Raw genomic sequence first — 18,790 nt, 5'->3', positions numbered from 1 at the left:
TGACGGCTGCGCGCCTAACGCCAGTCAGTGACAAATGCTGCTATGTATATTGAAATATCGAAAATGTGTTTAAAAATCATATCACCGTTATCGAAAAAAAAAATATCGCGATATATATTGATATTGAATTATTGTCCAGCCCTAAATAAGCTGTGAACTGGATGACTTTCCTGAAGCAAATGTAATGTTAAGTTCACAAACTGTTTTATTGACGTCGTTGAAACACTGATTGAGTGATTACTTCTCTTTTTCCTTCTGATGTTCATGCATGTTTTATGCTATAACTTGTAGAAAAGTAGAAGAAAAGACTTGACAACCCTGGCTTGAACTAGTACGGATTATGCTTTAATGTCGCTATTTTCCATAACCGTTAATGTGAGAGATTTTATTCACACACAGTACGAGTTGTTTTTGATTGACAGGATATAATCGGCCCTGATCATCAGCTGTTTTTGAATTGACTAATTACACTAATTGCTTTTGTCGGCCGATACATCCCTAATTTAGACAAGAGAGCAATGAAGAAACAAGGAGTCGTGAAAAATACAGAACAGAATGTGAACCAAATAAGTCAAGATGAGTAAGAACTTTCTAATTACGTTCATTTTTATTAATGTTGCTGTTTATTTTTGACCTTCAGCTGAATTTCAGTTCCAGAGTGATCTCCATTATAATCGCTGGTGTAATCGCAACACATCCACTGTATATCCTATATTATTATTCACAAAGATACTCAAGATTGTTTTATCTGTCTCTCAGAGAGTATGATAGAAAGCGTCTCTGCTTCTCTCTCGTTCTCTGATGTCGAGCAGATCTGGAGGGCCATTGGCTCGTTCAGTTTGACCTACATTTCTGCACCAGGCCATTAAAGTTCACAGAATGAATCTGACAGAATGCAGGCGTGTAATTCCTGCAGTTTTCCACTGCCGCTCTCCAGAAACACCAGGAGAATCCGCCGATGGTTTACATCAGTGTCACGCCGCTGAAGATACCAGGGCTGTCAGAGATTACAAACACAACCAACACACACACACACATTATGAAGCAGAAGATAAAGCCTAACATTTGTTTGGGTGTTCTGAGTGGTTGCTAGGGTGTTACTATGTTTTCAGCTGTCTTCTGGTCCATTTGCTTGGGTGTTCCGAGTGGTTGCTAGGGGGTTACTAGGGTGTTACTAGGTATTCAGCTGTTTTCTGGTCCATTTGCTTGGGTTTTCTGAGTGGTTGCAAGGGGGTTACTAGGTTGTTACCATGTTTTCAGCTGTCTTCTGGTCCATTTGCTTGGGTGTTCTGAGTGGTTGCTAGGGGTTACTAGGTTGTTACCATGTTTTCAGCTGTCTTCTGGTCCATTTGCTTGGGTGTTCTGAGTGGTTGCTAGGGGGTTACTAGGTTGTTACCATGTTTTCAGCTGTCTTCTGGTCCATTTGCTTGGGTGTTCTGAGTGGTTGCTTGGGAGTTACTAGGGTGTTACTAGGTTTTCAGCTGTTTTATGGTCCATTTGCTTGGTTGTTCTGAGTTGTTGCTAGGGGGTTCCTAGGGTTTTACTACTGTAGGTTTTCAGCTGTTTTCTGGCTCATTTGCTTGGGTGTTCTGAGTGGATGCTAGGGTGTTACTAGGTTTTCAGATGTTTTCTGGTCCATTTGCTTGGGTGTTCTGAGTGGTTGCTATGGGTTAACTAAGTTGTTACCATGTTTTCAGCTGTCTTCTGGTCCATTTGCTTGGGTGTTCTGAGTGGTTGCTAGGGAGTTACTAGGGTGTTACTAGGTTTTCAGCTGTTTTCTGGTCCATTTGCTTGGGTGTTCTGAGTGGTTGCTAGGGAGTTACTAGGTTGTTACCATGTTTTCAGCTGTTTTCTGGTCCATTTGCTTGGGTGTTCTGAGTGGTTGCTAGGGAGTTACTAGGGTGTTACTAGGTTTTCAGCTGTTTTCTGGCCCATTTGCTTGGGTATTCTGAGTGGTTGCTAGGGGGTTACTAGGGTGTTACTAGGTTTTCAGCTGTTTTCTGGTCCATTTGCTTGGGTGTTCTGAGTTGTTGCTAGGGGGTTACTAGGGTGTTACTACTGTAGGTTTTCAGCTGTTTTCTGGCTCATTTGCTTGGGTGTTCTGAGTGGTTGCTAGGGTGTTACTAGGTTTTCAGCTGTTTTCTGGTCCATTTGCTTGGGTGTTCTGATTTGTTGCTAGGGGGTTACTAGGGTGTTACTACTGTTGGTTTTCAGCTGTTTTCTGGCTCATTTGCTTGGGTGTTCTGAGTGGTTGCTAGGGTGTTACTAGGTTTTCAGCTGTTTTCTGGTCCATTTGCTTGGGTGTTTTGAGTGGTTGCTAGGGGGTTACTTGGTAGTTACTATGTTTTCAGCTGATTTCTGGTCCAGCAGGTGAAAATGGTGCATCTGATCACTTAGATCTCTCACATGATCTGAGGAATCATTCATGTCACTAATACTCTTAACTTTAATACTCATTTCTAGAGGTTTCAGTATAGTGTTGTTTCAAAAATCGCCCATCTACATTGCTCAGTCAAAAATTGCTATTTGTTGTTGAATCTTCAGCGACTGGTTGGATTCACACAGATAAACATGGCAGCATTGCACATGTTGGAACGACTGTTGGAAGGAATGCCTGTCTGCCGTAACACACTTTCAAGGGACCACAGCATGCAGTCTAAATGTGTTTCAGGGCATTAAAGACTTGTATACTTCAGGCGTCACTGCTGTCGTGATCTGGTGCTTTCAAAAATACAGCGATCCTAGGACAGTGCAAGAGTAAACATCAGGCTAAATATAAACTTATCTGTGGTCAGATACCCACACTGTGCATTCCAGTGAAGAAGCAATCCAGTCAGATTGTGAAATGCCCAGCCTGAATATATATATATATATATATATATATATATATATATATATATATATATATATATATATATACGTGTGGCATTTCAGTGTAACGGGCCATGACGACGGATCCAGGTTTGGAATCGGACATCCCGCACACAGAAGCCAAACCGCCCCCCCCCTAAACACTTCCCGGACACACGGCACCAGGTGAGTCGGGTCAGCTCCAGCTTTCCTCATGTACTGTCAAAACGGCTGAAAACTACATTTTATATTGTATATTTCTAGTATTGGACTGCCGTGTGTCCATCGAAGTGTTTTTTTTTTCCCAAGGCTAGCTTATTTTTCCAATTGTTTTCAATGGGTGCTCTGTGTTTTTTTAAAACGGCAGCAGCGTGTCAAGGAGATGAGGAACTATTTCACGCTGAACGGATGGCGTTTTTTTACCAGTCGGTGAGAGTTGAAGAATGTTCAACTTTGGGTAAAACGCAGTGTTCATCACTGTCACTTTTACCCAGCCGTCCAATCACAGTAGAGGAGGGGCAGGGCAAATACCACACCGAAAAAAACGCCACATTAGGGTTAGGGTAGGGCACATTCTGGTTGTACAATGATAACTAATGACGAGCACATTTCTTCATCGAAATCTAGTGCCACAGCAAGTACGTTACATTTTGTCGACATTAGTGTTGTCGAAAGTCGGTACTGAAATTTAAAAAATGTGGCAATACCAGAATTTCCCTCTAGCAGTTTGAGTGATGTTGAATGGATTCTTAAACACCTCTGTCTGTGATTGGCCATTGCATTCATGTGCTCAACATACATGTCTATGATTGGCCATTGCGTTCACACACCCAACATACATGTCTATGATTGGCCATAGTGTTCACACACTCAACATATATGTCTGTGATTGGCCGTTGTTCACACACTCAACATATATGTCTGTGATTGGCCATTGCGTTCACACACCCAACATATATGTCTGTGATTGGCCGTTGTTCACACACTCAACATATATGTCTGTGATTGGCCATTGCGTTCACACACTCAACATATATGTCTGTGATTGGCCATTGCGTTCACACACCCAACATATATGTCTGTGATTGGCCATTGCGTTCACACACTCAACATATATGTCTGTGATTGGCCATTGTGTTCACACACTCAACATATATGTCTGTGATTGGCCATTGTTCACACGCTCAACATATATGTCTGTGATTGGCCATTGTTCACACACTCAACATATATGTCTGTGATTGGCCATTGTTCACACACTCAACATATATGTCTGTGATTGGCCATTGTTCACACGCTCAACATATATGTCTGTGACTGGCCATTGTTCACACACTCAACATATATGTCTGTGATTGGCCATTGTTCACACACTCAACATATATGTCTGTGATTGGCCATTGTTCACACACTCAACATATATGTCTGTGATTGGCCATTGTTCACACGCTCAACATATATGTCTGTGATTGGCTATTGTTCACACGCTCAACATATATGTCTGTGATTGGCCATTGTTCACACACTCAACATATATGTCTGTGACTGGCCATTGTGTTCACACACTCAACATATATGTCTGTGATTGGCCATTGTTCACACACTCAACATAAATGTCTGTGATTGGCCTTTGTTCACACGCTCAACATAAATGTCTGTGATTGGCCATTGCGTTCACACGCTCAACATATATGTCTGTGATTGGCCATTGTTCACACGCTCAACATATATGTCTGTGATTGGCCATTGTTCACACACTCAACATATATGTCTGTGATTGGCCATTGTTCACACACTCAACATATATGTCTGTGATTGGCCATTGTTCACACACTCAACATATATGTCTGTGATTGGCCATTGTTCACACGCTCAACATATATGTCTGTGATTGGCCATTGCGTTCACACGCTCAACACATATGTCTGTGATTGGCCATTGTTCACACGCTCAACATATATGTCTGTGATTGGCCATTGCGTTCACACGCTCAACATATATGTCTGTGATTGGCCATTGTTCACACACTCAACATATATGTCTGTGATTGGCCATTGTTCACACGCTCAACATATATGTCTGTGATTGGCCATTGTTCACACGCTCAACATATATGTCTGTGATTGGCCATTGCGTTCACACGCTCAACATATATGTCTGTGATTGGCCATTGTTCACACGCTCAACATATATGTCTGTGATTGGCCATTGCGTTCACACACTCAACATATGTGTCTGTGATTGGCCATTGTTCACACACTCAACATATATGTCTGTGATTGGCTATTGTTCACACGCTCAACATATATGTCTGTGATTGGCCATTGTTCACACGCTCAACATATATGTCCTTGATTGGCCATTGCGTTCACACGTTCAACATATATGTCTGTGATTGGCCATTGTTCACACACTCAACATATATGTCTGTGATTGGCCATTGTTCACACGCTCAACATATATGTCTGTGATTGGCCATTGTTCACACGCTCAACATATATGTCTGTGATTGGCCATTGCGTTCACACGTTCAACATATATGTCTGTGATTGGCCATTGCGTTCACACACTCAACATATATGTCTGTGATTGGCCATTGCGTTCACACGCTCAACATATATGTCTGTGATTGGCCATTGTTCACACACTCAACATATATGTCTGTGATTGGCCATTGTTCACACACTCAACATATATGTCTGTGATTGGCCATTGTTCACACGCTCAACATATATGTCTGTGATTGGCCATTGCGTTCACACGTTCAACATATATGTCTGTGATTGGCCATTGTTCACACACTCAACATATATGTCTGTGATTGGCCATTGCGTTCACACGCTCAACATATATGTCTGTGATTGGCCATTGTTCACACACTCAACATATATGTCTGTGATTGGCCATTGTTCACACGCTCAACATATATGTCTGTGATTGGCCATTGTTCACACGCTCAACATATATGTCTGTGATTGGCCATTGTTCACACGCTCAACATATATGTCTGTGACTGGCCATTGCGTTCACACACTCAACATATATGTCTGTGATTGGCCATTGTTCACACGCTCAACACATATGTCTGTGATTGGCCATTGTTCACACACTCAACATATATGTCTGTGATTGGCCATTGTTCACACGCTCAACATATATGTCTGTGATTGGCCATTGCGTTCACACGTTCAACATATATGTCTGTGATTGGCCATTGTTCACACACTCAACATATATGTCTGTGATTGGCCATTGCGTTCACACGTTCAACATATATGTCTGTGATTGGCCATTGTTCACACGCTCAACATATATGTCTGTGATTGGCCATTGCGTTCACACGCTAAACACATATGTCTGTGATTGGCCATTGTTCACACACTCAACATATATGTCTTTGATTGGCCATTGTTCACACACTCAACATATATGTCTGTGATTGGCCATTGTTCACACACTCAACATATATGTCTTTGATTGGCCATTGTTCACACACTCAACATATATGTCTGTGATTGGCCATTGTTCACACACTCAACATATATGTCTTTGATTGGCCATTGTTCACACACTCAACATATATGTCTGTGATTGGCCATTGTTCACACACTCAACATATATGTCTTTGATTGGCCATTGTTCACACACTCAACATATATGTCTGTGATTGGCCATTGTTCACACACTCAACATATATGTCTGTGATTGGCCATTGTTCACACACTCAACATATATTTCTGTGATTGGCCATTGTTCACACGCTCAACATATATGTCTGTGATTGGCCATTGCGTTCACACGTTCAACATATATGTCTGTGATTGGCCATTGTTCACACGCTCAACATATATGTCTGTGATTGGCCATTGTTCACACGCTCAACATATATGTCTGTGATTGGCCATTGCGTTCACACGTTCAACATATATGTCTGTGATTGGCCATTGTTCACACGCTCAACATATTTGTCTGTGATTGGCCATTGTTCACACACTCAACATATATGTCTGTGATTGGCCATTGTTCACACACTCAACATATATGTCTGTGATTGGCCATTGCGTTCACACGTTCAACATATATGTCTGTGATTGGCCATTGTTCACACGCTCAACATATATGTCTGTGATTGGCCATTGTTCACACGCTCAACATATATGTCTGTGATTGGCCATTGTTCACACGCTCAACATATATGTCTGTGATTGGCCATTGCCTTCACACGTTCAACATATATGTCTGTGATTGGCCATTGTTCACACACTCAACATATATGTCTGTGATTGGCCATTGTTCACACGCTCAACATATATGTCTGTGATTGGCCATTGCCTTCACACGTTCAACATATATGTCTGTGATTGGCCATTGTTCACACACTCAACATATATGTCTGTGATTGGCCATTGTTCACACACTCAACATATATGTCTGTGATTGGCCATTGTTCACACGCTCAACATATATGTCTGTGATTGGCCATTGCCTTCACACGTTCAACATATATGTCTGTGATTGGCCATTGTTCACACACTCAACATATATGTCTCTGATTGGCCATTGTTCACACACTCAACATATATGTCTGTGATTGGCCATTGTTCACACGCTCAACATATATGTCTGTGATTGGCCATTGTTCACACACTCAACATATATGTCTGTGATTGGCCATTGCGTTCACACGTTCAACATATATGTCTGTGATTGGCCATTGTTCACACACTCAACATATATGTCTGTGATTGGCCATTGCGCTCACACGCTCAACATATATGTCTGTGATTGGCCATTGCCTTCACACGTTCAACATATATGTCTGTGATTGGCCATTGTTCACACACTCAACATATATGTCTGTGATTGGCCATTGTTCACACGCTCAACATATATGTCTGTGATTGGCCATTGTTCACACGCTCAACATATATGTCTGTGATTGGCCATTGTTCACACGCTCAACATATATGTCTGTGATTGGCCATTGTTCACACGCTCAACATATATGTCTGTGATTGGCCATTGTTCACACGCTCAACATATATGTCTGTGATTGGCCATTGTTCACACGCTCAACATATATGTCTGTGATTGGCCATTGTTCACACGCTCAACATATATGTCTGTGATCGGCCATTGCGTTCACACGTTCAACATATATGTCTGTGATTGGCCATTGTTCACACACTCAACATATATGTCTGTGATTGGCCGTTGTTCACACACTCAACATATATGTCTGTGATTGGCCATTGTTCACACGCTCAACATATATGTCTGTGATTGGCCATTGTTCACACGCTCAACATATATGTCTGTGATCGGCCATTGCGTTCACACGTTCAACATATATGTCTGTGATTGGCCATTGTTCACACACTCAACATATATGTCTGTGATTGGCCATTGTTCACACACTCAACATATATGTCTGTGATTGGCCATTGTTCACACGCTCAACATATATGTCTGTGATTGGCCATTGTTCACACGCTCAACATATATGTCTGTGATTGGCCATTGTTCACACGCTCAACATATATGTCTGTGATTGGCCATTGTTCACACGCTCAACATATATGTCTGTGATTGGCCATTGCGTTCACACGTTCAACATATATGTCTGTGATTGGCCATTGTTCACACACTCAACATATATGTCTGTGATTGGCCATTGTTCACACACTCAACATATATGTCTGTGATTGGCCATTGTTCACACGCTCAACATATATGTCTGTGATTGGCCATTGTTCACACGCTCAATGGGAATTTGCGTTCAGAGTTTACACCTTTTGGGAGCCGGAAGCCATTTGCCTGAAAGACACACCCTCCTCTGTGTGCAAGTTATCTCTAAACTCTTAAGAACGTTATTATCTTTTGGTTTACTACTTTGGGAATGAGACATTTGTACCAGTCGCACTGAGACGTTTCAAATGATACCAAACATGTATAATACTGTATGATAATTATTAACATTAAACCATATAGATTTTTGGGTGAATATCTGGTGGTCTCAGAAGTGCCCGGCATTTTCTAATTTCGCAATTCTTACAGTACGGTGTCTCTGTGGAGTTACAGATGTAATCTCAGGGAGAGTTTCAGGATCTTTCTAGAAAGTAGGTAACAGAGATTATGTAATGTGATTTAATGATGAAAATCTGTTTATGGCAAAGCGCTGAAATAAACCTGCATAATGAAAATAGCAGCATGTGACATGAGACTGCCGTCAAGAAGGTCAGTTATGAAATTATTCTGTTCAGGAACATGCCTGGATTATAAATAAATATATATATAAAAAATATATATATATACACATATACAGTGTGTATATATATATATATATATATATATATTTTTTTTTTTTGTCCTCTGTCTCTTTAAATGCTCAAGCTCTTTAAAGCAGGATGAATTCTGATTGGCTGTCACTGTTTTTATCGTTCATCAGCTAGAAAAAAATTATTCTGAAAGTGATGCCAGTCATATAGTCTCTCTGTGCTGTTATCGTTATAGTTGTGCTGTTCTTTATATAAGGAACGATTTTTAGAACTGTATTGTTATATTTATCGTCCTTTGTGTGAATGGGCCTCAATTCAAAAAATTTAAGTCCCCCTGTAGTCGATAGTTTTATCCCTTAAAACTCATCTTTGATCACCAAAATTACATATTTAAATGTTTTTTCCTTGAAAAAAAAAGGTCTTAAAATCTCTTTTCATGCCTTAAAATATCTTGAATGTAACTCGACACCCTTGCCTCATTTAGTATACGCGGTTCAATGAATATGCAAATGAGCCCCGCCTCCACTCACTCACTCACTCACTCAGAGATCCACTCGCTGACGATCACACGTTGATCTGATTGGTTACAAGGTAGTTTGTGACGTCAGAAACACCAGCGATTTCACACCGTGTTTTTGAGACTGTCTTTGGTTCACTGCAGTTTTAAGGAGAAAATACTCAGCAATGCTGTCGACTTATGAATTTACACATGGTTTGTCATAAAGCATTTTAAAAACACCACATAGACATATAAACAACGTTAAAAACTGGATTTTCACCACAGGGGGACTTTAATAAAAAACTATAATAGTATCTCGGTGATACTAAAATAACAACGATTTAGTGATTTGAACTCATTTTGCTGTGTTTCTGCAGAGCCAATCAGAAGTCAGACAGCAGGAGGAAGACTACATTTCCCAGAAGTCTTTGAGCAGCCGAGTGTCCTGGTCAGCGTTAGGCAGGAGCCACAGACTGAAGGTCATGGAGTGTAAGGTCACGCTTCTGGACGGCACGGACTACACCTGCACGCTGGAGGTGAGGATGATGGGACACGATTTATTATCGTCCTTTACGAGTGTTGCTTTTCAGACTGTACGAATATTATCATCGTTGTAATCCACGCTGTAATCCACAACTGTTATTGATGTCAGACTGTACGACAGTCAAGACGCGCTAAAAACGGACGCACGCAAGAAAACTTGTCTGGAGTTTTACATCAGCTAGCTGTGTCGCGTTCAGTGACTGTGATCTGCGTTACACGCGGGATTGAAGCGGTGGCTACAAAGAAGTCACTAACGTTAATTTTGGTCATGGCTTGTCTTGAAAAAACGAAGACAATTTGACAAACTAACGATCAAAGCCTTCAGATTCTAGCCTAGGATCAGAGGATTCTTTTAGGATTTTCTAAATTTCGCGACCAAATTTTTTTAGGATTTGCTAAATTTGTCAAATCGCGACCAAAATCGCACATTGTGCACCGGCTTAAAGTGATAGTTCACCCATAAATGTAAATTCTGTCAGTAATTACTCTTCCTCATGTTGTTCAACCCCGTAAGACCTTCGTTCATCTTCGCAACACGAATTAAGATATTCTTGATTAAATCTGAGAGCTGGATCACTCCTCCATAGGCTTCTAAGAGATTGAAACTTGTTCCCTGAAAAGTTATTAAAGACATCGTTAAAATAGTCCAAGTGACTACAGTGGCTCAATCTTAAGTTTATCAAGCGACGAGAATACTTTTTGTGCGCAAAAACAAACAAAAATAACGACTTTATTTCAACTATTGATTTCCTTCTCTGTGGGCCTCGAGTGAGTTCACTAGTGTAACAGCGTAAGCTTCTGTTGTTGTACGTCACACACATCATCACACACATGACCAGCGTCAGCCAATAGTGAGCCTGTGTGTGACGTAGCTCTACGCTATCACACTACGCTAACTGACTCGAGCCCACAGAGAAGGAAATCAATAGTTGAAATAAAGTCATTATTTTTGTTTGTTTTTGCGCACAAAAAGTATTCTCGTCGCTTGATAAACTTAAGATTGAGCCACTGTAGTCACTTGGACTATTTTAACGATGTCGTTAATAACTTTTCGCGAGGGACAAACAGATCATCATACTCCGACATATGTGACAATGGGACACAATTAAACTATAAACTATAATTAATATTATATATTAATATTATATAATTATAATTATAATTAAACTGTGAAATCCAGAACACTCAGAAATGTATGTAGTTTTGAGGGCGGGTATTTAAATGTGCTCCAGGTTTGTTGGGCTTGAGTAAGTGAATATAAATAATAATAATGAACAAAAAAAAATTATATATATATATATATAAAAACAAAAAAGTTTAACTTCATGTACTAAAATAACTAAAACTGAAATACAAATTAATTGACATTTTTTTCAAACTTTACATTTAAAATTAAACCTATACAAATAAAATTCAAAATATTGATTAAAAACTACAGTATGATAGTTTCTCAATGATACTAAAATAATACTGATTTGTAGACAAAAAAAAAATCATGTGATTTATCAACTGATCCGTGACTATTAAATAATATATTTTTATGATCTTTGCTCTGGTTATTATTATTAAATAAAAATATTAAGTAAATTAAGAAATAAAACAAAAAACATAGTACTATTGTAATACTCTTGTACTGTAAAATTAAAAACTATAATTTTTAATAAATTATTTTACACTACAACTAATATTTATGCCTTTGATATTTGATAATCGCAAATTGCGATTTTATATTTTATTTTCATTAAGCATTCATCCCTACAAGTCCTTAAAGTCAAAGTTTGATCAAATATAAGGTCATTTAAAAGTCTTAAATATCATAAATACTATGAGGAAAATCTTAATTATAATATCAAGAGATCTTAAAGTTGCGGACAGAAAATCAGGAACCGTGATGAGGCTTAATGTGATTATTAAACTTGAAAAGGCAATGATTCAGTGCAATAAATGTAAAAAAGTAAAAAATCTCTGAATAGCCCAGATGTATGCAGTTGCTTTGTTGATGAAATACTGTTGTGTTGATGAATTATGAGAGTATTTTATTATGTTTAAATGATATTAATATGCATGGCATGAGATAATTAGGTATCATTTGAAAGCTTGAACACTGAAAATGAATCCTGTGAAAACGGTTTTGACATTGTACAAGCATTGCATTTCCATTGATTGATTTTATTTAACCACTTAAATAAAAATAAAATAAAAAATGAAACAGTACTCTGTGTCATACATTAAAAATACATAAATAGTCTGGGATAACACAATAAAGTCCATAGACTTATTTCCATTGTGGTCCCATGTAAGCAGGCTTTAAACCTAAACCTCTAAAACTTTTTACACTTTCATTTGCTTTCACTTCTGCAACAAACTAACCATGTAAGTTCAGCTCTTTCCTCGGAAATGCTGAGTAAGTGTAAGACTGAGGCGTGAACAGCGTGTCGGTACACGTCGTCCACACAGTGTGTGTAACTGCACCGCCTGCCGTTTATCAAGAGTTTAAGAGCACACACAAACACAAGCACTTTTATTTTTAGCTTATTCTTATTTTGGCACGAGCAAAAGCATTTGCATGAAGTACAGCATACCAGAGCTGTCTGTGTCTGTTTACTGGATGTTCAGTCACACACACATCAGATGCACATGGAAAAGAGTGTAAATACACGAAGTGTAACAAGTACTGATTAGTTCACAGACCGAAATCAAAGCAGAAAATCTCTTTTGTTGGTGAGTTAACTTGTTAAAGGATTCCTATTGAGGCCATGTGTATCTGTGTTTAGTTTGTGTAGTGTTCATCTGTGTGTAGTGTTCATCTGTGTTTATTGTGTAGTGTTCATCTGTGTTTATTGTGTAGTGTTCATCTGTGTGTAGTGTGTAGTGTTCATCTGTGTGTAGTGTTCATCTGTGTTTATTGTGTAGTGTTCATCTGTGTGTAGTGTTCATCTGTGTGTAGTGTGTAGTGTTCATCTGTGTGTAGTGTTCATCTGTGTGTAGTGTTCATCTGTGTTTAGTGTGTAGTGTTCATCTGTGTGTAGTGTTCATCTGTGTTTAGTGTGTAGTGTTCCTCCGTGTTTAGTGTGTAGTGTTCATCTGTGTTTAGTGTGTAGTGTTCATCTGTGTTTAGTGTTCATCTGTGTTTAGTATGTAGTGTTCATCTGTGTTTAGTGTGTAGTGTTCATCTGTGTGTAGTGTGTAGTGTTCATCTGTGTTTAGTGTGTAGTGTTCATCTGTGTAGTGTGTAGTGTTCATCTGTGTGTAGTGTGTAGTGTTCATCTGTGTGTAGTGTGTAGTGTTCATCTGTGTTTAGTATGTAGTGTTCATCTGTGTGTAGTGTGTAGTGTTCATCTGTGTGTAGTGTGTAGTGTTCATCTGTGTTTAGTGTGTAGTGTTCATCTGTGTTTAGTGTGTAGTGTTCATCTGTGTTTAGTGTGTAGTGTTCATCTGTGTGTAGTGTGTAGTGTTCATCTGTGTTTAGTGTGTAGTGTTCATCTGTGTTTAGTGTGTAGTGTTCATCTGTGTTTAGTGTGTAGTGTTCATCTGTGTTTAGTGTGTAGTGTTCATCTGTGTTTAGTGTTCATCTGTGTGTAGTGTTCATCTGTGTTTAGTGTTCATCTGTGTTTAGGGTGTGTAGTGTTCATCTGTGTTTGGTGTGTAGTGTTCATCTGTGTTTAGTGTGTAGTGTTCATCTGTGTTTAGTGTGTAGTGTTCATCTGTGTTAGTGTTCATCTGTGTGTAGTGTTCATCTGTGTGTAGTGTTCATCTGTGTTTAGTGTGTGTAGTGTTCATCTGTGTTTGGTGTGTAGTGTTCATCTGTGTTTGGTGTGTAGTGTTCATCTGTGTTTAGTGTGTAGTGTTCATCTGTGTGTAGTGTTCATCTGTGTGTAGTGTTCATCTGTGTGTAGTGTTCATCTGTGTCTAGTGTGTAGTGTTCATCTGTGTGTAGTGTGTAGTGTTCATCTGTGTTTAGTGTGTAGTGTTCATCTGTGTGTAGTGTTCATCTGTGTGTAGTGTGTAGTGTTCATCTGTGTTTAGTGTGTAGTGTTCATCTGTGTTTAGTGTGTAGTGTTCATCTGTGTTTAGTGTGTAGTGTTCATCTGTGTTTAGTGTGTAGTGTTCATCTGTGTTTAGTGTGTAGTGTTCATCTGTGTTTAGTGTGTAGTGTTCATCTGTGTGTAGTGTGTAGTGTTCATCTGTGTTTAGTGTGTAGTGTTCATCTGTGTTTAGTGTGTAGTGTTCATCTGTGTGTAGTGTGTAGTGTTCATCTGTGTTTAGTGTGTAGTGTTCATCTGTGTGTAGTGTTCATCTGTGTTTAGTGTGTAGTGTTCATCTGTGTGTAGTGTTCATCTGTGTTTAGTGTGTAGTGTTCATCTGTGTGTAGTGTTCATCTGTGTGTAGTGTTCATCTGTGTTCAGTGTGTAGTGTTCATTTGTGTGTAGTGTTCATCTGTGTTTAGTGTGTACTGTTCATCTGTGTTTAGTGTGCAGTGTTCATCCGTGTTTAGTGTGTAGTGTTCATCTGTGTTTAGTGTTCATCTGTGTTTAGTATGTAGTGTTCATCTGTGTTTAGTGTGTAGTGTTCATCTGTGTGTAGTGTTCATCTGTGTGTAGTGTTCATCTGTGTTTAGTGTGTAGTGTTCATCTGTGTTTAGTGTGTAGTGTTCATCTGTGTTTAGTGTGTAGTGTTCATCTGTGTTTAGTGTTCATCTGTGTGTAGTGTTCATCTGTGTGTAGTGTTCATCTGTGTTTAGTGTGTGTAGTGTTCATCTGTGTTTGGTGTGTAGTGTTCATCTGTGTTTAGTGTGTAGTGTTCATCTGTGTGTAGTGTTCATCTGTGTGTAGTGTTCATCTGTGTGTAGTGTGTAGTGTTCATCTGTGTTTAGTGTGTAGTGTTCATCTGTGTGTAGTGTTCATCTGTGTGTAGTGTGTAGTGTTCATCTGTGTTTAGTGTGTAGTGTTCATTTGTGTTTAGTGTGTAGTGTTCATCTGTGTGTAGTGTTCATCTGTGTGTAGTGTTCATCTGTGTGTAGTGTGTAGTGTTCATCTGTGTTTAGTGTGTAGTGTTCATCTGTGTTTAGTGTGTAGTGTTCATCTGTGTTTAGTGTGTAGTGTTCATCTGTGTGTAGTGTGTAGTGTTCATCTGTGTGTAGTGTGTAGTGTTCATCTGTGTTTAGTGTGTAGTGTTCATCTGTGTGTTGTGTGTAGTGTTCATCTGTGTGTAGTGTTCATCTGTGTGTAGTGTTCATCTGTGTTTAGTGTGTAGTGTTCATCTGTGTGTAGTGTGTAGTGTTCATCTGTGTTTAGTGTGTAGTGTTCATCTGTGTGTAGTGTGTAGTGTTCATCTGTGTGTAGTGTTCATCTGTGTGTAGTGTTCATCTGTGTGTAGTGTTCATCTGTGTGTAGTGTGTAGTGTTCATCTGTGTGTAGTGTGTAGTGTTCATCTGTGTGTAGTTTGTAGTGTTCATCTGTGTTTAGTGTGTAGTCTTCATCTGTGTTTTAGTGTGTAGTGTTCATCCGTGTTTTAGTGTGTAGTGTTCATCTGTGTTTAGTGTGTAGTGTTCATCTGTGTTTAGTGTGTAGTGTTCATCTGTGTGTAGTGTTCATCTGTGTTTAGTGTGTAGTGTTCATCTGTCTTTAGTGTGTAGTGTTCATCTGTCTTTAGTGTGTAGTGTTCATCTGTGTGTAGTGTTCATCTGTGTTTAGTGTGTAGTGTTCATCTGTGTTTAGTGTGTAGTGTTCATCTGTGTTTAGTGTGTAGTGTTCATCTGTGTGTAGTGTTCATCTGTGTTTAGTGTGTAGTGTTCATCTGTGTTTAGTGTGTAGTGTTCATCTGTGTGTAGTGTTCATCTGTGTTTAGTGTGTAGTGTTCATCTGTGTTTAGTGTGTAGTGTTCATCTGTGTTTAGTGTGTTGTGTTTAGTGTGTAGTGTTCATCTGTGTTTAGTGTGTAGTGTTCATCTGTGTGTAGTGTTCATCTGTGTGTAGTGTTCATCTGTGTGTAGTGTTCATCTGTGTTTAGTGTGTAGTGTTCATCTGTGTTTAAGTGTGTAGTGTTCATCTGTGTGTAGTGTGTAGTGTTCATCTGTGTTTAGTGTGTAGTGTTCATCTGTGTTTAGTGTGTAGTGTTCATCTGTTTTTAGTGTGTAGTGTTCATCTGTGTTTAGTGTGTAGTGTTCATCTGTGTTTAGTGTGTAGTGTTCATCTGTGTTTAGTGTGTAGTGTTCATCTGTTTTTAGTGTGTAGTGTTCATCTGTGTTTAGTGTGTAGTGTTCATCTGTGTTTAGTGTGTAGTGTTCATCTGTGTGTAGTGTTCATCTGTGTTTAGTGTGTAGTGTTCATCTGTGTGTAGTGTTCATCTGTGTTTAGTGTGTAGTGTTCATCTGTGTTTAGTGTGTAGTGTTCATCTGTGTGTAGTGTTCATCTGTGTTTAGTGTGTAGTGTTCATCTGTGTGTAGTGTTCATCTGTGTTTAGTGTGTAGTGTTCATCTGTGTTTAGTGTGTAGTGTTCATCTGTCTTTAGTGTGTAGTGTTCATCTGTGCGTAGTGTTCATCTGTGTTTAGTGTGTAGTGTTCATCTGTCTTTAGTGTGTAGTGTTCATCTGTGTTTAGTGTGTAGTGTTCATCTGTGTTTAGTGTGTAGTGTTCATCTGTGTTTAGTGTGTAGTGTTCATCTGTGTTTAGTGTGTAGTGTTCATCTGTGTTTAGTGTGTAGTGTTCATCTGTGTTTAGTGTGTAGTGTTCATCTGTCTTTAGTGTGTAGTGTTCATCTGTCTTTAGTGTGTAGTGTTCATCTGTGTTTAGTGTGTAGTGTTCATCTGTGTTTAGTGTGTAGTGTTCATCTGTGTTTAGTGTGTAGTGTTCATCTGTGTTTAGTGTGTAGTGTTCATCTGTGTTTAGTGTGTAGTGTTCATCTGTCTTTAGTGTGTAGTGTTCATCTGTCTTTAGTGTGTAGTGTTCATCTGTGTTTAGTGTGTAGTGTTCATCTGTGTTTAGTGTGTAGTGTTCATCTGTGTTTAGTGTGTAGTGTTCATCTGTGTTTAGTGTGTAGTGTTCATCTGTGTTTAGTGTGTAGTGTTCATCTGTGTTTAGTGTGTAGTGTTCATCTGTGTTTAGTGTTCATCTGTGTTTAGTGTGTAATGTTGTGTTTGATCATGAGAAAGCTCCAGTTATTCTCTATATCAGTGTTTCTGAACGCCTGAAACGCCTCCATTGTATCTCGAGTTTCTTCCGGGAACGAACACGTCACAATATTCCTCATTATAATAATTCATGCGCAGAATAAAGGGGCGGGGCCTGGTTGAGTTAGTTAGTAGTGTGTTAAACTGGCGGTTATGGTAAGGGGCGGGGCATTTCCCAAATACACTCGAAGCGCTCGACCAATCACAACACACTGCTCCAGCCGACCAATCAGAGCACAGTGTGCTTTTCAGGAGGAGGGGCTTCATAGAGACAGGAAGTAAACAGAGCGTTACTGACAGACTGGGAAGAGAGGAGCCGCAACAATGGAGAATATGAGGGAAAAATAGATATTAATTGCTAATCCACCGTCATTGCGGTGGGTTAACTCTTTATTTACCAAATAAAACAAAGTGCAGTAAGATGACAATTTATTGATTATTCTCTTAGATCAGAGATTCTCAAACTTTTTTTGTCACATTAGTATTTCAGTAATTTAACCGCACATAAGAATGCTCATGGTTATTTGTGGATTAATGGTCACATGACATGCAGGTAAACCAATAAAATATTTTTATATATTTAATATGAAGTATATAATAATATATTTATAGAAAAAAAGATCCAGGCACCTTTTCCGGTTCAAAAAAGTTAATTTGCATATTCATAGAACCACGTATACTTAATGAGGCACGGGTGTCGAGTTACATTCAAGCTATTTTAAGACATGGAGGATTTTTTCAAGGAAAAAAACGCTTAAATATGTCATTTTGGTGATCAAAGATGAGTTTAAGGGATGAAATGATTGACTACAGGGGGAGTTTTATTGTTATTTTATTATGCGCTTTTCTTCTCCCTGCAGTTTCCTCGTTAACTCTTCGGGGCCGCCGATCACGCCGGCGTGATCAAGTCACATGACCAGTCACGTTGAGCGCTGCCGTCTACTTCTGTCGAAAGTGCTGGCTTGAAATTCTATTTTACTTTTTGTTTTGTGTTGATAGACCAAGTAAAAACGGAGATATGATCATTTAAACTTTATATACAAAAATATTGATGCGTTCGTAAAAGAACGCAAGATGGGATGCGACAGGCGTTGCATTTATTCTAATAACTTCGTCGGTTTTTGTCATAAAACAAAACGGAGAAAAATGTGTGAATCTGCTGACTCTGCTCTTCAGGATGCATGTTTTAGGGAATGGAGGAGGAGCCAACTGAGCAAACAAGCGAAACTGAAAGGCAGGAGATTTACAGAGTAGACGGAGAGAGACATATATACGTTATATATATTAGAGAGAGAGATTATTGCTAGTTTTTGTAAGAGTTTGAGTAGATTTTGAGAGTAGTTTAGGAGTAGTGTAGATAGTTTAGGTAGTTTAGGAGCAGATTTATATTTACTGTTTTGACTCAGTGGCACAGATAAAAAATAAATTAAAAAAAACACCTGATATTTGTTGT

General features: G+C 39.0%; 1 protein-coding gene across 20 annotated transcripts in view; it reads left to right on the top strand.

Moving 5' to 3' along the window:
* Nucleotides 1-18,790, top strand: part of LOC143748429 (protein 4.1-like) — an 87,627-nt gene that overhangs the window by 16,105 nt on the left and 52,732 nt on the right. For 12 of the 20 annotated variants that reach the window (XM_077240453.1, XM_077240452.1, XM_077240456.1 and 9 more), the window contains exon 2: nt 10,005-10,163. In XM_077240453.1, coding sequence (XP_077096568.1) covers nt 10,005-10,163 — 159 coding nt within the window. Of the gene's footprint in view, nt 1-2,934; nt 3,037-10,004; nt 10,164-18,790 lie in introns of those variants that run through there. The other 8 variants (XM_077240468.1, XM_077240470.1, XM_077240462.1 and 5 more) reach the window with 4 other exon arrangements.

Source organism: Siphateles boraxobius, unplaced genomic scaffold (assembly GCF_051911475.1).
Source record: "Siphateles boraxobius isolate OS27281-9 unplaced genomic scaffold, OSU_SipBor_1 232, whole genome shotgun sequence".
NCBI lineage: Eukaryota > Metazoa > Chordata > Actinopteri > Cypriniformes > Leuciscidae > Siphateles > Siphateles boraxobius.
The sequence above is the reverse complement of the archived record's forward strand: the minus strand, read 5'-3'. Positions and strand labels throughout refer to the sequence as shown.